At 39.6% G+C, this 22462-nt stretch overlaps 1 protein-coding gene across 2 annotated transcripts in view; it reads right to left on the bottom strand.

Annotated features, from left to right (window-relative positions):
- ZNF385B (zinc finger protein 385B) overlaps positions 1-22462 on the bottom strand; it is a 458430-nt gene that overhangs the window by 425483 nt on the left and 10485 nt on the right. Inside the window, exon 1 of one of the 2 annotated variants that reach the window (XM_006878784.1) lies at positions 8083-8412. The exons of the other annotated variant lie outside the window; for it this stretch is intronic. Coding sequence (XP_006878846.1) covers positions 8083-8107 — 25 coding nt within the window. The 5' untranslated portion in view covers positions 8108-8412. Of the gene's footprint in view, positions 1-8082; positions 8413-22462 lie in introns of those variants that run through there. 2 annotated transcript variants of the gene reach the window in all.

Genomic DNA, 22462 nt, shown 5'->3' with positions numbered 1-22462 from the left:
CACTAGTACATCTTTAAAATACTGCAGTTATTTATTATTTAACATGCTCTCTTCATTGTTTTATATTCAAAGAATAAAACAAGCAAATCACTAGTGTTGAGTTAGAACCAACTCATAGCCCTTTGGTGGGTTTTCAGAGGCTGTAAATCACACAGGAGAAAACTGCCCCCCTTTTCCTGGCAGAGAAGCTGATAGATTCAAATCAAGGATCTGAGTTAGCAGCACAACACCTTACCCACTATACCATTAGTGTGCCCTGTTCTTCGTAACTGCATGTTTATGTTTATTCACAATTCTTACTGTATAAATTCCATTTTTTTAGTTCATTTGAAGTTTCCCAAATGATAACTTTTTACCATAAAAATTTTAGAGCATGAACCTTAACGGTTGAAACTTTTCAAAGAAATGGAAATCCTCTTTTATGACTTGAGTAAAACCAATTTTCAAGACTATTATTGGAGATTACTCACTTTGTTTAGAAATTGCATATGGTTTCCAGATAAAATGCTTAGACATACAGTTAAATTTTAATTTAAAAGAAACAATGAATAATTTTTAGAGGAGGACCTGAAGCACTCCCTGTTGAAGGTCAAGAACTGCAGCCTTCAATATGGATCGAAGCAATATCAAGAAAACAAAGATTCCCACCACTGGGCCAATTGGCAGCATTGTGACAGATGGTAAAGAGACTGAGATTGTAAACAGCTTTAGTTTGCTTGGCTCCACAACACTCTTGGTACCAGCAGCCAGGAAATTAAGAGACATATTGCATTGGGAAAGGCTGTTGTCAAAGACCTCTCCAAAGTATTGAAGAGCAATGATGTCAGTCTGGAAACTAAGGTGTGCCTGATACAGGCCATGGTCTTTGCAATCACTTACTATGCATCAGAGAGCTGGACAAAGACTAGGGATGACAGAAGTAGAATTGATGGCTTTAAGCTTTACTCTTCTAGAGAAGAGTATTGAATATACCATGGACTGCTAGGGGGAAAAAAACAGGTTCATCCTGGGGAGAGTTAAATCAGGTTGCTCCTCGTGGGAAGGTTTCTGAAGCTTCATCTGACATACTTTGGACATGCTGCAAGGAGGGACCAGTCCTTGGAGAAAGGCTTGGAAGGGTGAAGGGATAGTGCAAGAGAGTCAGAGCCTTGATGAGATGGGTTGATTCAGTGACTGGAGTAATGGAGGTAGGTGTGTCAGAGACAATAATATTGGCACAGGATAGAGCAAGGTTTAGGGCTGTTGTACATAGGGTCACTATGAGTTGGAAGCAACTCAATGACACATAACAATAACAGCATGTTCCAAGTTGGTCAAATACACAATAAATATGTGTTAATGATAACTAGTCACAGGAATGTAAAAGTTAGAAACAATGAAGAAGGAATAGTAACCAGAAAGTATAGAATTGGTGACAGAAATGAGGCTGAAAATAACAACTGAATTTTGTACATTCAGTCTTTATTCATTGCAAATACCTTTTATAAGAAACAGAAACAGCAACTTTGCACATGGATCTCAGCATAGGAATCAGACTGACTACATTGTGGAAGGAATCTTTGGAGGAGCTCAATATCAGCAGTCAGCACCAACTGTGGAACAGACCATCAAGTACTCATGTGCAAGTTCAAATTGAGGCTAAAGAAAATTAAAACATGTCTACAAGAACCAAAATACAATCTTGAGTCTATCTCACCTGAATTTAAAAATCATCTTAAGAATAAGTTTGAAGCAACAATGTTCAAAGACCAGATGAGTTGTGGAATGATATTAAGGATATCACCCATGAAGAAAGCAAAAGGTCACTATCAAGCCAGAGGAGAAAGAAAAAACCAAAATGGATGTCAGAGAGATTTTGAAAATTGCACTAGAGCACTGAGAAGCAAAAACACAGGGAAGAAAGGTTGAAATATGAAATAAGAGAGATGAACAGTTCAAAGGGTAGCTAGAGAAGACAAAGCAAACCATTATAATGGAATATGCAGAGACCTAGGATTGGAAAATAAAAAGGGAAAAACTTGCTCGGCATTTCTCAAACTGAGAACTGGAAAAGAAATTCATGCCTCTAGTTAATATAGAGAGGTGCCATGGACAAATTCTCGAATCCTCCAGGAAGCATCAGAAGATGGAGCAAAGAGAATCAACGTATCAAAAAGAATAACTTGACACAGAAATGTTGCTGTTGTTATGTGCCATCGAGTTGCTTGGGACTCATAGCGACCCTATATACAACAGCCCTAAACTCTGCTCTGTCCTGTGCCAATCGCACTGTCTCTGACACTCCCATCCTGATTACCCCAGTCACTGAATCAATTCACCTCATAGAGGGCTTTCCCCTCCTGTGCTGTCCCTCCACCCTACCAAGCATGATGTCCCTCTCCAAGGACCGGCCCTTCCTTACAGCATGTCCAAAGTATGTTAGATGGAGCCTCAGAATCCTTGCCTCCAAGGAGCCGCCCAGTTTAACCCTTTCCAGGATGAATCTGTTTGTTTTCTTAGCAGTCCATGGTACCCTCAATACTCTTCTCCAGCACCACAGCTCAAAGGCATCAATTCTCCTTCTATACTCCCTAGTTATTGTCCAACTCTCTGATGCATAAGAAGTGATAGCAAAGACCATGCCTGTATCAGATGCACCTTAGTCTACAGAGAGACACCATTGTTCTTCATTACTTTGGAGAAGTCCCTAACAGCAGACTTTCCCATTGCAATACGTCTTTCAATTTCCTGGCTGCTGGTGCCAAGAGTGTTGACTGTGGACCCAAGCAAACTGAAGCTCTGAACAATCTCAATCTCTTCACCATCCATCCTGATGCTGTCAATTGGTCCAGTGGTGAGAATCTTTGTCTTCTTGACATTGAGCCTCAATCCATATTGAAGGCTGCAGTGCTTGACCCTCTGCAGCAAGTGCTTCAGGTCCTCCTCAGTTTCAGCAATCAGGCATCTGCATAACACAGATTGTTGATAGATCTTCCACCAATCTTGACCCCACATTTCTCCTCATAGAGCTCAGCCTCCTGGATAATCTGTCCTGCACAGAGGTTGAAAAAGTATGGAGACAGGACACATTCCTGCCGTATGTCCTTCCCAATTTTCAACCATGCAGTGGTTCCTTGCTCTGTTTTGACGACTGCCTCTTGGTCCAAGTATAGGTTTCTCATTAGCACAATCAAGTGTTCTGGGATGTACAACACAGAAATATTTGAGGAAATATTAGATGATTAAGAGCCAATTGTAAGTAAGAAAGAAGTAAGTGAAGTTACTGGCAAAAAGTAAGGCCCCAGTAATGAATGGAATACCAACTGACATATTTCAAAAGACAGATGCAGCACTGGATGTGCTCTCTAGTCTACGTCAGGGCATTTGGAGGATAGCTGCCCAGCCGACTGGCTGGAATATGTATATTTCTGTTCCCATTCCTAAGAAGGGTGATCCAACAAAATGTGGAACTTACCAAACAATAACATTAATATCACATGCAAGCAAAATACTGCCAAAGATCAATCAAAGACACCCAGAACAGTACATAGACAGGGAACTTCTAGAAGTTCAAGCTGGATTTACAAGAGATGTGGCACCAGGGATATTATTGCTGGTGTCAGATGGATCCTGGCTGAGGGCAGAGGATTCTAGAAGAATATCTATTTGTGCTTTATTGACTATGCAAAGGAATTTGACTTTGTGGAAATAACAAGTCATGGCTAATATTGAGAAGGATGGGAACCTGAGAACACTTAATTGTGCTCATGAAAAACCTATACTTAGACCAAAAAGCTGTTGTGCACAGCAAGGTGGCACTACATGGTTTAAAATTAAGAAAGTTCTGAGTTACGGTTGTATCCTTTCTCCATAACTATTCAATCTGCATGCTGAGCAAAATATTCGAGATGTTGGACTCTATGAAGAAGAACATGGCATCAGGATTGGAGGAAGGCTCATCAATAACCTTCAGTATGCCAATGGCACAACTTTGTTTGCTGAAAGGTAGGAAGACTTGAAACACTTACTGCAGAAAATCAAACACTACAGACATCAATGTGGATTGCATCTGTATGTCAAGAAAACAAAAATTCTCACCACTAGACTGAAAGGCAACATCATGATAGATGGAAAAAGATTGAAACTTTTAATGATGTCATCCTTACATAGATCAACAATCAATCAGGAGATGCATTGCACTGGGGACTCCCCAAATTATTCATGAGCAATGATGTGAGTTAAAGAACTAAGGTGTACCTGATGAGGCCATAGTCTTTTCAGTCACTTGCTATGCATATGAGAGCTCAATAATGACTAAGAATGATGGAAGTATTTATGCCTTTGAGTTGCGGTGTTGGACAGGAGTGCTGAAGATCCCATGGATTACCTAAAGAATGTCTTGAAGGTGAAAAAGATGAAGCCAGAGAGCTCCTTGGAGGCAAAGATAACAAGGCTTTATCATGCTTACGTTGGGTAGGTTGGCAGAGAGGCTCTTGGAGAAGGACATTATACTTGGAAAGGTGGGGGGACAGTGAAGGTGGGGGGACAGTGAAGGTGAGGAAGACCGCAACCAAGTGGATTGACACAGGGACCACAGCAATGGGTTCAAGTGTGTCAGTGATTGTGAGGTTGGCACGGCACCTAACAACAACCACAAATGTCCCAGATACTATGTGTTACATACATATTCTAAAAAAAAAAAAAAAAAACAAAGAAACCACCCACCTGTTTTTTTTAAAAAAAAACACCTTAAGTTTAATTGAGAATCTTTTATTTTTTTTTTATTTGCAATATCAGGTGATCCTAAAACTAGGTCTTCTTGACTCATAAATAGGAGTAAACAAGCATTTACTTTTTCACCAAAAGAAAAAAAAATAATCTCAGCTACATACTTTAAAACAAACAACAAACTCTTAATCTTTGAAAACTCATTGCCGTCCTGCTGGAATGGACTCATTGCTGGCCCTCCTGCAGGGTTCAGGAGACTGTAAAGTAGACAAAGATATTTCTCGTATTTCCCCCTTTAAGCTCTTGGTGGATTCAAACAACAGAGAAGCACCCCCTTTAAGTCAGCATGCAACTCCCAAGGAACCCGGCCACCAGAGCTCCCTCAGGATAAATAGTCCGAACTAATTATTAAATATCTGGAAAAGGAAAGTTAGTGGCCATGCAGAGTAATCTTACATTGCAATGAGGTTTCTCAGTGCCATCAAATTGACTCCACTTGCTAGATTTCATACATTATTGCTTTATCAATGTGCTGAAGAAGAACTCAAAACTGCCATCCTTTGATACAAAAGTACAGGTAACGCACTCAGATTCACGAGATTTGCATCCTTGTAATGACTTTCTAGATCTTTTTTCTTATGAAGTAGAAATTGGTGCTAAGAACTCAGACAAATAAATTATCCCTCTGAGTAAATTTTCTATGTAATATGACAGCTTTCATTCTTCTAAGAGAATACTGTCATTCTATGCTTCTTGAAAGGTTTTCATTTACTAAAGATATCATCAGCATTTCAAAGAGAGAATAATAATGTCCTTCTAACCTTCTAATTTTCAATCAACAAACATCATTTATGTCATAGGCTCTGAGGAGATGAAAAAACAAAAATAGGTGATGCTTATATGTAAGTCAAAAATCTAAATCAAAGTCCCCTTGACAAGCTGATGATGACTTGTGGAATGACTTTCTCAAACAGAATAAAAACCAGTTGTCTAACCTATGCTTCTCTTAAAAATAGAAAACCTTTCATTATAACGGCAGATTTAATATTCCTTTAGTTAAAAAAATAACATTTTATTTTGAAGCCTTAATCATCTGCAATCATTTAAACTAGGGTAAGATCAAAGAACTAATAAGAATAAAAATATGAAATTGAAAATTGTAGAGGTGTTTTTAGTTGCATTGATAAGGCCACTTAAGAAAACAAAACATGTACTAGTACCATCCATAACCTACCTGAATATCCATTACCACTAAGTAAAGAGTAAGCACAAGAATAAATACTCCACTAAATATCCTGGTAGTTAATATTGATCCTTTCTATTGCAAAATGAAGTAGAGCCAGCACAACTCCCCACAAGGGTTACCATATTTGCAGAGGGAAAAGAAAGGCCCAGGGAAGCATTTACAAGTACATTTGATCTATCATCACTCTCTCAAAACAAACAGGAACTGTTTTTTAATATTTTTATAAATTTGCCAGGTGACAGCTTTTACTTTTTAAAATGAGACAGCTCCTGAAGGGAGGTATTGTTCAACATCTTAATCTATCCTCTGATGGCTCCTTTACTTTCTTGTATGACCATATTCGCAAAACACATATGTGCACTAGACGAAGGGTGATTTATGCCAAACAAAATACATAACAGCTCTGCATTTTTGCCAACAATGCCCAAGGACATATTACTAAACAATTAGATACGGATAATGATGAATGGCACAACATAGCACTGAAAGAGTAGTTTTCTATAACAGCATTGCAAAATATGCTACATCTCAGTGCGTAGGATTTTTTAAAAATGTGAAAAAATATAAACAGTAATTTTTAAATCACATTTAAAAAAATCCAAAATGGAAAGTATTAGCACCTTAAATCTGTAGATTCTAGAGTAAACAATATAAAGGAACTTTGGGAAAAATGACAAAATAGTCAGAGACAAGAATAGGTTAAAGGTTGTTCTCTCTCCTTGAGGGTCTAATTACGTCCCTCCCCCACTCTTTTTTTATCTCATAGAGACACCTTAGCAGAAACTATCAGCTTTGACAGAATACCCAAATCCTGGCAGTGAACCATAAATTGACCATTACCATAAAAAGAGCTGCTAAATGAGAAACCATGTGCTCGGTATAAAACTAATTTCATGCTTTCAAAAGCACACAGTGGCTTCTAGCAAGATAGTACCCGGGGACTTGCCGAGACAGATTGGCGAACACAAATGGTTTGCTCCTGATGCGTCTGCCTAGCCAAGCTTTACATGTACTGGCAGTAAATGGGGTTCTCGAATCTTCTGTCAAACACACACACACTTATCTATAACTTTAGACCTGAAAGCCATTTTTAAAAAGCTGCCTCAAATAAATTTAGTAGGGGAAACAAACATATATATAGACATACCCCAAGTGCCACAACATGAAAATGGCTTGTATTCTATACATTTAAAACACTAAATATACTAAATAACATATTTTTATTTTAATACATCATAACTCACATAGTCAATTCCTCTGTAGGAACAGCTTCTGTTGAAGGAAGAAGATTTTTAACAGAGCCTGAAAAAATAACTTCATCTACTCACTGGGTAACTTTGGGCTTGTCCTTACCCAGCTGGTTTTCAAACATTCTAGACTTCTAATCCTATATTAAACCTTTCTGAGCATGATAACTTAGTAGTTTAGCTTCACAGGTGAGTAGCACTATTTTATTTACATTCAAATAATAAAATCTGCTACATTTAAAATGTTGTATTTAATTAAAATACGCATATGAAGAAATGCTAGCAATCTTTCTCTTCTCTCATAAAGCACACCATAACTAGAAATCAATTACTGTAGTATGTCCAGGGCATGACAGGTCATAACTTTTAATTATTAATAATGCCAAGTTTAACAAGGTGTCAACTCCAGTATGCAAAGCATTTCACTTACTTTCTTAGCTGCTTTATAAACATGACTCATTTCTATGTATTTTTCATGTCAAAGAGTCTAAAAAGTACATTTAGTTGATATCCCACTTTTATATACCTGAAGCACATAATAACAACGCTAATTACCTACTTTCAGTAATGATAGCAAATCATAGACTATCACCGACTTGCTCTGAATGTTTAAAATGCAAAGGAAGTCACCTACTGGTAAGATGTCCTCGGAAAACAGCAAGCACAGAAAGGAAAGAATGCTTATCACACCCATTAAGGGAGTAACTTTGCCATAAAATCAAAGAATCATATATTTTGCTCTTCAGTATTGCCCCTTCTCATCTGTCAGCGCAACGTGATAAACACAATTGACGACTCTACAGAATCGAACACAGCATACAGAGGAATCTGTCACTCCATCCCAGATCCCAGCATCCAAGTTTTAGAATAAAAAATGCTCACCTCTGCTAGGAAGTCCACTCCACATCCTGGCAGGGCTCTCAGCAGCCTAGAGAGCAGCCAAGTTGAATAAACAAAACTTCCAGTATGTGACCAGTACAATGCACAGAGCCACCGAGACTTGACTCCAGCCCTGATTATCTGTGTGACAGGACCACGTTATAACAGTGCAGCTCCAAACCTCCCCAGATGCTGGCTTATTGCACTGCTCATTGAAAATCCTTTACACGCCGGCAACATTTTAGGGAAGGACAAGCACACTCTGAGTCATTTGTAAAGAAAGCAAAGCAATTTCAATCCTATATCTCCATGCGTGCAGAAACCAGAAGCACTGTCAACCTACAAGTCTGAGGTGGATTTATGCTGAGAAACAGGCAACCGAAGCCTTCATTATCAATGCATGAAATCAGCCAGTGTGATCAAATTCAAGCAAACCACAAAAAGGATATGATTATGAAAGGCTCCACAGATTTTTGCACTAAACCTTGTGGAAGGGAGAATCATCTATCGAAATTGTGTAAATGTTAAAAATAGCTCTGGCTTTTCAACAATGAGCAGGAAACAGAGAAGAAATCAGTAGTCTATATTATAAAGGACTTATCAGAAAGGCTGCAAAAAACCAGAATAGCTGTAGGTTCCCGAGACTCCTTATAGACTAATGAAGGCACAAGAGGCTATTAAAATTACAAAAACACAACAATTTTATATATTTGTTATCTATTGAAGAGCAAGTTAAATAGATTTATTCCTGTCTTTAAAGTGAAAATAAAAATGATACTGAAAATGTGCAGGGCTATGCCAGCACCAGGGAAAAATGCTCCCTATTTTATTCAATGGCAAGTTTGTAAGCAATACGATATAAATGCATGCAGTATAACAAGAAAGTAAACAGGCAAGACAGAGAAAATTTTATCAACAGGTTTTAATCACTTATTAGTGTTAAAACATCTAGAGCTAATTAAATCAACACAACCCTACACCATCCCCAAACGTACACCTTTACCTTTTATCAGCCTTCCTCACGAATACATATATAAAAAGATAGAGCTGGCATATATGTTTGCAAAGACGCAAAGTGTTTATACCCTAGAAAGCAGCAGCAACAATGATTTCAGATCATAAATTATTGATCACAAAACACTGTTTACAAACTATAGAGCTCTGATGGGTTCACACAAAGCATACAGGTGACTGTCCAGATATTTATTTTTAAACATAGAAATAAGTAAAATAAATTGCTAAACAGGAATTCTTTTCACAGAACACAGTCAAAATTATATTTATAATTTTAAAAAAAAATGGCTTTAAAGTTCTCATTGAAACTATAAGTGCAAAACAAGTCAGGAGCCAACAAAAGCAACCCCTTACTTGTGGATGCTCATCAAATGGTTCGGTTCTAGGAATTTTAGAGCTACAACTTAAGAACTCTGGTTGCATAATCCACAGTGAGCCGCACCTCTAATTCAAAGGCTGTGTGTCTCCAGTGGTTGACATCTCCACCAGGCTCCATAGGAGAAAGACAGGCAGTCTCCTCTCACTGCAATTTACAGCCTCAAAAACCCAACAGAGCATTGCTAAGAGTTGTTGTAGCAGACTAGAAAACAGCTAAGTTTGTTTTTTGAAGCTTCCAACGTAGAACTTATATATAAAAGCGAGGAGTATGGCACAGAATGCAGTTATACCACATAGTATCCTGCAGCAATATTACACAGGGCACTCCCATGAAAAAGGCTAAGTATTCCCACCGTGCTCCTACATGAACAGATTGGTCCCGCAGAGGTCACTACTCACATGCTCTTCCTTGTAGACAGATATAAATGTATATGATCAGACGCAGACATCCACATGAGCACACACAAGCCCTTCTCCTGCCACATATATCTCTATCATAGGAAAGCTCTCTTACCTTTTGCAGTTACTTCTGCCCCATGTATTGCATTAACTTAGTGCAGCTGCACTGCAATTCCAAAGACACATGTTCGAATCTGCAAGCTGCTCCGTGGGAGAAGGATGAACAATCTCCTCCCATGTCATTTACTGCCTCTGAAAACCCTCTGGAGTGTTAGATAAGATTCAGCTCTGACTCGATGGCACACGACAACAAAGCCTCTACAGCAATATTTAAATGTTTTAAGAGTAACATCATGAGACATCTCTGATTCAGTAATTATTCAGTGTGTTCTCTTTCCTCCTTCCTCTCCTATTACTGCCTCTTTTTTCTTACATCTGTTGTTGTTGTTGTTGTATACTGTTGAGTTGGAACGTACCCATAGGCAGGGTTTCAGAGGCAGTTACTCACACCTGAGGAGGCTGCCCATCTCCTGCAGAGCAGCTGGTGGATTCTGTGGACCTTTGACTGGCAGCCAAACTCTTCACCACTAAGCCACCAGTTCATGAGGAATAATGGACAGAAACTTTTTAATCTGCCATATATAAAGCTCCCTAGTAATAAACTAAGTCTTGAAATGAAGCCACATTCTTGAATTATACGTCCTTAGTTCCTTATCTGAAATATTTTGTTCCAAATACATTTTGGAATTCCATTATTTATAGATTTTGGTCAGGTAGTTCTCCTAAATTTCACACCACCTCCAGGAAGGTAAAGAGCAACTCTCTCATCAGACACATTAACATTTCTGTAGCAGAATATGTGCATAGTCATACAAGGTGAGATAAAAAAGACTATGCTTAACCTCACATCCAGTTCAGGTCAGCTTTTTCCATCAAGTGAATAACAAAACCTTGTTCATTTCACAACTTGCTAGATTTGGGGAATTACAGGTAAAAGATTGTAGACCTGGAGAAAGGATTACCTGAACTTTTAGAAGATTATGGGTTAAGCAACAAGTATCTAAGCAGCTATTTTCTTGTTTGGGCAAGAAATTTGGAGCATTGCATTGTTTCAACAGGGATGGGGGCGGGGAGATAAGAGAAAAGGTGATGCCATGATTGAGACACTAAACAGAGCAGAGGCAAAGCAATAATGCAAGATGACACAGCTAGGTCAAAGGGAGGAGGAGGCAGGAAGAAGTCCTCCAGAATTAGTGGGTCAAGAAAATAAAGGACAGTGCAATGATAGTAAAGGGAAATCTGGTGGCCTCTGGGGTAATAAGGAGTTGCATGCCAAATCCAAAGGCAGGGAGTTCAAATCCACCAGTTGCTTCATGGGAGAAAGATGAGCAATTTCCTTCTTTGTAATTTATAGTCTCCAAAAATCCAGTGGCGAGTCAGCTATGAACCATCAGTTCCAACTTGATGGTAATGAGTGACTGAGTGATAATAATGGCAAAGCTTCACTGATTATCTACTCCAAACCCAGAAGTGTGAAAAGCAGTTGACATGAATATATCACTTTTAGCACCTGTTCAAGTTTCTCAAGAGAAGCAAGACCAATGAAGTGGAGAGAGTGAGAGCAAGGGTGGGATTTGTCTCAGAGAAATACAGCTCACAAGGCAGATGCCACAAAGCCTAAGTATGTGGGCCAAGCACCAGGCTGGAGTCTTCTACTGACCTTAGAGGCAAGGATTGTGAAACTCAATCTCACACACTTTGGGCATGTCGCCAGGAGGGACCAATCCTTGGGGAAGGATATCATGCTTGGGAGAGTAGAGGATTAGCAGAGAGGAGGAAAACCTTAGATGAGATGGATTAACTCAGCTATTGTAGTAATGGGGCAGGTGTGTCGGAGACAATGTGATTGGCTCAGGATAGAGCAGCGTTCAGAGCTACTGTGCACTGGTCACTATGAGTCACAGTGGACTTGACAGCACATAACAACAACTAGCTAAACTAACTCATTGCCATTGTGGACACTGACAAATCCAAATCAGCAGGTCAGATAGGAGGCTGCTGCCTTGCAGGCTGGAGAGGCTAATAAGTCCACTCGAATCAGATGTGAGATGATGACCAGCTGGATAGGGGATCGAGAGCAAGCAAGAAAGTTTTCAAGAAGAAACCTTTTTTCACAACTGATGGAATGATCACACCAGGTCACATCGTCATGGGGTTGATTAGATCATTACACAGCTGCCAAATGAAATGTGTACACAATTGCCAAATGACTAAGAACTATGGTGCAGCCAAGCAGGCATAAAACTTGAGCCACAGTAACCTATCCTGGAGCTTTGCAATGGAAATTACAAAAGGAAGAATATGTTTGCAGAATGAAATACAGAACAATGCTTTCCCACATTCTTCTCATTGTGCCCCCCCAAAAAATATCAACAAATGTTAAATGTCATGAGAAAGTCAGTAACAAAATAGACACCAAACCAAAAACCTCTTTAATTTATTATGTACCTATTTTATTTTGCAGATGCTATCAGGAGAGGGAGATCCCAGATGAGATGGATTGATACAGTAAGTGGGGCAATGGAGGTTGGTGTGTCGGAATTCATGAGACTGGCTCAGGACAGGGCAGGGTTCAGAGCTGCTGTACATAGGGTCACTATGAGTCACAGGCGACTCAGTGGCACATAACAATGACATCTGGTATTGGAATTCTTCAAAAGAACACTTATTTATAGAAAACTCAGGAAATTATCCATTTTGAAATTGTTTAGCTATAAAATGAGTGTTTAAAGAGAATATACTCAAGAAATGTGGATATTGTGTTGTATATATTTGAGCTTTTTTGCTATTGACATATTTTCAAAACAAATACTTCTTTAAAAAGTATTAAACTTTAGGACAGCAAAGCATTCACACAGGCCCAAAACCCTGAGCAAACACAGCATTCATTATCTTTTAAGGTTATTGGGGTCCCAGCCTCGCACTGAAAAGAGGCCTTGGCATTTCTTATTCCCTGCAGGAAGTACAGGGTAATGTGCAGCTACAGTATGAGTATGTAAACTAAGACATCAAAATCAGTCCTCTAAACAAAAAGAAGTAAACCACCCTTACTCTTTCACAGCCTAGTTTGATGGATTCTTTTTTGACCAATCAGAATGATGCTACATGGGCTGCTGGTGTTAGTGAAGTCTAAAAGTAACTGGATACTCCATAAAGTGGTTAACAGGTCTAGGTCAGAATCAGTATCTCCTTACATCATTTACATGGCATCCGCATAAAAATAGAATTGCTTCTATGTCCACAGGCCAAAAGTCTATGTACAAAAAAAAAAAAAAAAAAGTCTATGTACTGCAGTGCAGGTTCAACAGAGGGAAGGCTCCTGAAATGAAGTGCACTAGGTCATTCCACCAGCTTCTCTGTGGGAGAAAGGTGGGCAATCTCCTCCTGGGCCCTTAACTGCCTCCACAGACCCACTGGAGGATGTGCTATGAGTCAGTTCCAGTTCAATAGTACAAAACAACAACAGGTCATTATGCTGAAAATACCATTGAGCCTAACCCATTAAAAAGAAAATGACAATATCAAACTCTTTCTGTTACCAGAAGAGGATACAAAATATATTTCATAGCTCACCCAAGAGCCACATACCAAAAAATAGAAAGTGCCAAATATGAATGGCAACTCCATGGTTGAGTTGTGACATTTCACAGGAATACCTAATGTGAAACAATGTACAATAGCCTCTTTATCAGAAAAATATAATAAATTCATCACCAATGCAGAAACTATTTAGCTTTGGATCCAGTTTTTTAAGGAGTATCCCCAAACAATGCTAATATTGGATTGTATTTACTTGCATACTTTGCTATGAGCTTATTTTTTTCAAAAAGAACACACTTTTTAAAAAAATAAATCCAACTTTAACATAGCAAATCATTGCCTAAAACAGAAAATAAAACCAAAACAAAAAAACAAACCCACAATACCCAAACAAACAAAAAAAATAAAACAACACAACAGTTATAATGTTGTCAAATATGGAAGTACATGGGTGAAGACAATGACAAAACATTCCATAGTGAGAAACTGAACTCATTAAGTTTCCATTCGAGTGAGTTACTCAGAGCGTGTTATCCCTGGCTTAACATGGGTGACACTTTTTTTAATAAAATACAAAAAATGTTAAGCATGTCTTTGGTGATTCAGATTACTCTGATAGTCATAAATGTCTATAATTCAGTTTCCACCCCGTTAGAAGGCGTCTGCCAGCTTGGTCCCTTATTCATGTCATCCTATATGAGATGTAACAAAATGCTGCACCATCACTTCTATACCATCCCCATGACTGATTATAAACTGCACTGCTAGGATCCACAGGATTTTTTATTTTAATCCACAGGATTTTAATTGGCTAATTATCAGAAGTAGATTGTCAGATCTTTAATTCTTAAACAAATTTTATCTCTTAGAGGTGTTGTTGTTGTTAGGTGCCAATGAGTCAGTTACAACTCATAGTGGTCTTATACAGAACAAAATACTGTTCAGTTCTGTGCCATTCTCACAATCACTGCTCTCTTCTCTTAATAAACATGATTTAAATAGCCTGGGCCATTCATAAGACTATTTGCCCTGCAATTATAAAACAAGTTATCATACCCTTCACGTAGGTTTTGTTTTAAAGTTCCTTTTAAACTTTATAATACATTGAGTCCTTACAGCTCTTTACTTGTGTAATTGCCACTCTAACAATTTTTTTACCATATGTACAGAGAATACCAAGCATTTGTATAATAACTTTCTCAGCCTTACCGGATGTAGTTCTAGATTTCAGACACCATTCAAAGAATCTGGGCTGTGTTTCAAAGTTAAAGAACTTTAGAGATGTTAGGCTTATGATTCTAGCATTTATCTTAGTTACAGGTCATCCAGCTCTCACACATGTTGATATTGTTACAAGTCAGTGACCCTATGAAGAATAGTTCTGAACCCTGCCCTATCTTGAGCCAGTCTTACTGTCTCCGATAAACCTGCCACACTCACTGTGTAAATCCATCTCATGCATGGTCTTTCTCTCCTGCACTGACTCTTTACCCTTTCAAGAATGATGTCTTTCTCTAAGGACTGGTCCCTCCAGGCAACATGCTCAAAGTATATAGGATGGAGTTTCAAAATCTTTATCTCAAAAGAGTGAACTGGTTTCACCCTCTCCAGGACAGAACTGTTGGTTCTCTTGGTAATCCAATACTCTTTTCCAGCACCAAAATTTGAAGGCATTGATTATTCTGTTATCCTTAGTCATTGTCCAGCTCTCAGATGCAAAGCAAATAATTGAGAAGAACATGGCTTGGATCAGGCACACTGTAGTCTCTTAACTGACATTATTTCTCCTTAGCACTCTGGAGAGGTCCCTGACAGCAAACTTTCCCAAAACAGTTTGTCTTTTGATTTACTCTCATTCATATGGTATCTCAATATTAATAAGCCCTACTACAAGAAGTTATATAAATTTATCTTACAAGTCCAGGTCCAGGTACCAAATTCATTTTGCTTAGGATAACAGAGTCAGGATTTTGTTAAATACCTGGACACTCACAGTGCTCAGTTCTGTGTCTCGAAAAGTATGTCAATATTCCTCTACTGTTCCTGAATATTTTCAAGTATGAGGTAATTTGCTAGAAATCTCTAATATCTGGAAGTCACACTAAGGAAAACAGGTGCTCTTTTATTAAGGGTCCCATTTGCTTTATTTTGACCAACACCCCTTTGCAAGTTTTTCCCTTAAAGGGAAACCATAGAAAGTCACATGGAGTCTATACAGTTTAGTAACCATTCCATGAAACTGGCATTTTATGGACTCATAATTAAGGGAAATTGATGTTCCTACAAAAAAAGGATAGAACTGACCTGTAGAAGTTCCTAGGCTTCAATTTTTTTTCCTGAAGCAGATCACAGGGTCTTCATTCCTGAGAAGTCACTGACTGAGCCTTTCAGTTAAGACTCAAGCACCTACCCACCATGCCACGAAAGCTCCTTTAGAGAAGTTAAACCCATTTTGTTGAGTCCGTTCAGACTCACAGTGACCCCCCACCTCCCATCACATTTTTGAGGCTGTGTATCTTTTCAGGAGGAGATTGCCTGTCTTGTTCCTGGTGGATTTCAACTCCTGACCTTTCCATTAACAGACTGACATGCACCAAGACGCTAGGGCTCTGTCAGAGACGTTAATGCATTTTAAATAATGAATCATTATGTTTTCGTTCCTAAATAGCAGAAATTACTGATACTTCATCAGAGATATATTAGTACTTTTACGATGCTACTTGTGTTTCACACACACAAAAAAGTCAGGTTTGAAAAAAAAAAGTCAGGTTTCTTGGTTAATGAAGGTGGAAAATTCATCTCCGCAAAACTGAGGGGTGGAAAAGAAGCATTAAAAATTGTATTTTCATACTATTAATGTAAAAGGTATTATCATGATAGATTATAACTGTCTCTATCACACAAAACTAAGTTTGCATCATTTAACATGTTCTAATCTCTCTTAAAACGGGCTGCAATTTTCCCCAAGAGAGAGTATAAAGATACTTAAGTAGTAATTATTATTCTCTGGAACTCGAAAAGCGTTCTCTCATCTCTCTCTTTGTCTCTGTCTCTGTCTCACACACACACACACACACACACACACACACACACACACACACACCCTTTCCTATATATTCAGCATCTTAGGAGGAAGATACTCAACAAAGGCTGTCAAGTGAGTGTGCTCCTGCACACACATGTCCACATACACCTTATTACTCTGGTTATTATTTTTTTCTTTCCATATTCATCACTCTTAGACCAAAATTCTGAGCAAGTGATAGGAATGAGGAACAAAATTTGCACTTCTGATGTACTTGTGGCACCACCTTGTGGTAATTTTGTGGTGTTGCAGTCCCACATTTACTGCAAAGTTTGTCCAAAATGTCTATAAAAACACATTTGAGGATAAACTTGACATTTCAGATGCAGTGTAAGACATTTTAAAACCCACATGAATCTTTTTATAGTCCTATAACAGTACTCCGACCCTAGAAGCTGTTTGGTACCAGCAGGGCTTTCCCCGCTCTCGGAAAGCACAGAATTCTGAAATGGCATGAAGCAAAGAAGCAATTGTCATTCATTTACAGGGGAAAGATTTTCAAGCATTCCCAGACCCTTAAATAATCACCTGCTAAATCACACCAAATATGTAAAATCTAAAATATCATTAGCAAACTTGGTTTAGAAATACAGTTTAAAGTTCTGGCAGCTTGAAGCCAAAATGGTAAGTATAGTTCCCCAGGGAATGTGCTCACCTACAGAAGAGGAATGAAAATGTGCACTAGGAGGGGAGAAACAGACCAGAAAAAATCAGAACCTTAGGCTATCAAATATCCACATAAAATATGGCAGCAAAACCACACAAATCCCAACTTATGTACACACTACTCCAACTGACAATCCCTATTCATACCTGTCTCCATTTCCAGACCAGGACCTCTATTTCCTATTACACAGTCCCCTGGCTTTATCACCGCACACTTCCCTCTTTCAAAGATGTGTCCTTAACTTTGTTCATCTGACAACAGAAAACAGAAGGTAATGCCACTGCTCACATCTAGAGAGGGAGTCTCTCTCATAGGGCTGGCTTGTGATCACCTCTGACCTCTGACCAACAGGGTGCAGAATTTCCAGCTTTAACTCCTGTAACACCACTATGACCACCAGGGAGCGATCCAACCTACAACCAGCACCAGCTGCCAGTTAACAGTGTGAGGCCAGCTTAGGTCATCTAACCCAGCTGATCCACCAGGTGTCTGCGACTTCATGAATGACCCTTGGTGGACTCCGAGAAAGTCCATGCAGCTGAGCTAAACCCAAATTGCTCACCCAAGAGTCATGATTAAAGGAAAATGTTTTTATTTTTCTCCCTCTACGGCTCTGACTAACTTCCTAAACTTATCATGTGTTTCTCTGTAAATCCCTCAATGAGTTCCAGCCACATCTGTTTTTCAGACTTGCCAAGCTTTATTTATTTCAGCTTAAGGTTTTAAGCAGCCTCTACTTTTTCTGAATCACTTTCTCCTACTATTTTAATAGAATATGGGCAATCTCCTCCTGTGTTATTAACTGCCTCTAAAAACCCAGTCAGTCAGCTACGGGTCAGATCTGGCTCTACGCTACACAACAACTATTTAAATGATTAACTCCTTTTAAGCCTTAAACATTCCACCGTAATTGAAAACTAAAAATTCCTTTGGAATGAACTGAAGTTGTATATGTTAGTATTATTATGGTCAGGTGCTGGAACATCAGTTCCAACTCATCGCTACCTACCGGGTATACAGCTGAGCAAAGCCCTGCTTGATCCTGTGCCAACCTACAGTTGTGTTTGCAACTAGCAAAATCAAATTAGATAATAAGAAAATGCCTTTGAATTATTTTTCACTTCTGCTTAGAAGAACAGTTGTTGCAAAAATTTATGAGAGGTAATTTAAAATGGAAAATGGATTCTTGACTTTGATTCTTGTAGTGACTTTAGGAAAACTGTAGTTATTGCTGTTTTGTGCTGTCAAGTGGCTTCCAACTCATAGTGACCCTATGTACAATAACTCTGACTCCTGCCCTATCCTGAGCCAATCTCACTGTCTCAGACACACCGACCTTCATTACTCCAATTATTGTTTCAACCCATCTCATCTGTCTTTTCTGCACTGTCCCTTGATCCTTCTCAAAGACTGACCTCTCCTGGCTACATGCCCAAAGTATGTGAGATGAAGCATTGAAATCCTTGCCTCCAAGGAGCAGCTTGGTTTCAGCCTCTCCTAGACAGATCTGTTAGTTCTCTTAGCAGTGATCAGATATGGGTCAGTTCTGATTCTATGGTACACAACACCAAGAACAAACATTACTATTTCTGCACAACCTGCTAATGTCCATGGAAGAGATCTTGGTCACTTTAAGTTGGTTGTATTTGTCATGGAAGTGTCATTCAGATTCACTATTGTTACTTTGACCTGCTTGGTTTAGTTGTGCTTCCACTGGTCCCTTCTAATGGTAGCAAAGGGTCCCACCAGGCCAGGCTACCAGGTTATCTCCTGGACGTGGAGAGGTGTGGTGGGATCCTGCTTGGAGTGACTTCCACTCCTTCCCTTTCCACTTCTCTGATATCTCTGATCAGGGGAAGAAAGCTTCAGAGCTGCAAAGGCAAGAGTTGTAGACCTAATCAGAAAGGAAAGAGCTTCCCCTGGCCACTTAATGTTACCCCACTCAGTCAGGCAGGAAGACATGAGTCTACCTGTCTTCTTTTGTTAGACTGGAGGCCAGGAACACATGGTCTGAGGAACCTTCTGTGGGAAGGGAGGAGGACAGTGATAGGAGATATCCTAAAGCTGGGCAAGGTTCATATTTGTTGTTCATAGGATCGCTCCAAGTTGGAGTCAATTTGATGGCACCTAACATCAATAACACAGTCAGGAGGGAGTTGCCAACCCAAAGATGGTGTTCTCTCAAGTGGTTCAAATCCATCAGCCACTTTTGTGGGAGATACACTCTTGTACAATATCCTCCCGTAGAGTTTACAGCCCCCAGAAACCCAACGAGGGAGTGAGCTATGACTTGGTTCTGACTCAACAAAAGGAGCTCTGGTGGCCTAGCGGCAAGAAGCTGTGCTGCAATCCCAAAAGCACACAGTTCAAGGCCAACAGCTGCTCTGTGAGAGAAGCATGTGCAATCTCCTCCCGCGCGATTAACTGCCTCTGAAAACCCACTGGAGGGTCAGCTGTGGGCCAGTCCTGACTCTATGGTACACAACAACAACAAGTTGTACCTAGATGAAGAGGGAGAAAATTAGTCTGCTGCATCTTGTTTAGAGCAGAAGTCAGTTAGGATGTTTTGAAGCACATGCTGACAACTATATGGTTAATAATAATATCCATCCAAAAGGAAAAGAAAAACAAAAGAACTCTGACAAAACCTATTTTCCATTGAGATGGAACTAGCTCAGAGCTGACTATCCAGTGGATTTTTGGAGATTGTTAATCACAGAGCAGGAGCCTGCACATCTTTCCCCCGTGGAGGTAAAGCACCTGACTGACTTTGGGCTGGCAGTGTAACTCCCTACCCACTAGGTCCCCACAGCTCCCTATATGAATCAGGATCCAAGAGGAGAAACAAACAAACAAAATAACAAACAACAACAACAACAACAAAAAGCCCCAGAAACACAAAACAAAAAACAGAAACGATTCTAGGCAATTTAATCAGAAGGACTTTAATACATGGATTTGGTGATAGAAATGCAAGATCTGCGAAGCCAAACAGAAAGCAGTGAGTGAGCACCATGCTTAATAACAGGAAGAAGCCATTCCCTTAGAAAGGAAGGAAGGTAGGGGACCCTCGGCTGGGTTATGCCAGAGAAGCTGACACACTGGAAGCCCTGCCCAGCAGAAACTGGAGTCACAGGCAAATGCAGCCCCAGGGAGAAAAACCACCCCTGACAGAGGGAGTAATAAAAAGGAGTCCTTGGGTCCCTCCTCCTTCCCTCCGAATTCCTCAGAGCCTTCTCTCTCACTAGAAGCTATTAAGTAGGCAGTTGGCAAGGAAGCCTGGCCAGCAGGTGATGCCAGTGAGCAGATTTTGACCTATAGGACGCCATAGAACTTCCCCATAGGGTTTCTAAGGCTGTAATCTTTACAGAAACTGAACATTTTATGGGCGCTTTCACCTGAAGTAGCTAGTGGCTTCAATTTGCTGACCGTTCAGTTAGCAGCGGGGCACCTCGCCGTTCTAAAACTAGGTCTCCTTTCTGGGAAGCACGGTCCCCCTCACATACAGTAGAGAAGAGACAGACAAGGAACAGAGGAAAGAGGAAGCCCCTACACGTGCTTTGTTATTCCATGTCCTTGATCAAATTACTTTCTCTCACAGCTCAGTGATAAACCACGAAAAACACACAACACGGAGAGGTCCTGTTGCTCTTGTTGATTCTCAACCCTTCAATTTATTACTGATTTGATTAAAAATTTCTACATTTAGTTCTATTTTAATAATATAAAAGCGATGTGGACCTCAATTATAAATTTATTTAGATGAAATAAATACTTTTATAGCTGAAGTTAAGGGAGCTCTGGTGTCCTCGTAGTAAGAAGTTGTGCTGCAATCTCCAGGGCATGCAGTTGGAATCCACCAGCTGCTCCACTGGAGAAAGACGGGCAATCTCCTCTCCTGCGATTAACTGCCTTGGAAAACCCACCAGAGGGTCAAGAAAGGGTCAGCTCCGGATCCATGACACACAATAACAACAATGACATCTGAACTTAATTTCTAGTTCAAACCCCATCCCACATGATGACAGAGACCTCTATAAAGACACTTAAGAGTATATCTTTCCCAAGAGTGGCACCTAGATTTGGGATAGGGTGTGAAGGATGCACATAGGCTTACCTCGCACCATGGCATAGATAATTTTATGGCTGGAGTGTCATTTCCTCACATAGGCATCTGCTGACAGATTCTAATTTCTGTCTGGCATTTGGTTATTAGCTAATTTGGTTATTAGCTCTGTGGGATGCTCCATTGTTCCCAAATGCATGGGAACTTCAAGTTAGTCTGCATATCATCCACAGCACACTGGAAATATTCTCTTGCTACTGTCCTAATATTTCTGCAAGAAATTCTGCTTTCAGACTGCTCCAGGCAGCTCAAGGGTCAGTAGTTGCCAGATCCATCGTGCAGCCCCATGGGATATGGGAAGAAGGAGAACTTTCTCTTATGCAGAAGAAATTATCAAAGATCTCTTCTGCAATCCAAAGAAGTCCTATGTTATTTTGCCAGGTGGTATGGCTGTGAAAGGAATTTCACTGCTACTCATCAGAATTCCCTCTCTCAGGGGGCAACAATTACATTTACATACACACAAACATCCACATAGCAGAGAAGTTTGAGGTACAGGGTAGAAATCATGCTACTGTTTCAAAACTGAAATCTGAATGTTTCAAAGTTGAAACATTCTGTAAACATCCTAATTCTGTGATCAGCAGGGTTAGGGGCCAATCTGTCTCCACAGGACTTTTTGAGAGTGTATTTCATTTAGAAAAGTAATTATCTAGTTTAAACATTATGCAATATTCTCCAACAGTTTCATCATTGTAAGTGGGGGGAATAAAACCCCACAAAAAACTAACAGAGAAAAGAGAAAGTTATCTTTTTAATATTTCATGGAAAGAACATCCCTACTACAGTCCCCATATTGTGAATGTCTAGACAATTTACAAGCAACTGGTTGTTGTTATGTACAATCAAGTCAGAAATGACACATAGCTGACCCTCCAATGGGTTCTCAGGCAGCAAATCATACAGGAGGAGATGCCCCTCTTTCCCCTGCAGAGCAGCTGATGGATTTGAACCACGTGCATTTGGGTTTGCAGAGCAATTATTCACCAGTAAGGCCACAAGGGCACCTTAAATATTTTAGAAGAATATCTAATTCCTTGGAGAAATCAGGATTCTTGACTGAAACATAAAAAGTACAAAACAACCCCAAAATTTCTTTCTGTGAAAGAGGGGG

The sequence above is a fragment of the Elephantulus edwardii genome, unplaced genomic scaffold (genome assembly GCF_000299155.1).
Source record: "Elephantulus edwardii isolate Elephantulus edwardi_28Jun2011 unplaced genomic scaffold, EleEdw1.0 scaffold00001, whole genome shotgun sequence".
Classification (NCBI taxonomy): Eukaryota; Metazoa; Chordata; class Mammalia; order Macroscelidea; family Macroscelididae; genus Elephantulus; species Elephantulus edwardii.
Note: the sequence above shows the minus strand (reverse complement) of the source record. Positions and strands in the feature narration are given on the sequence as shown.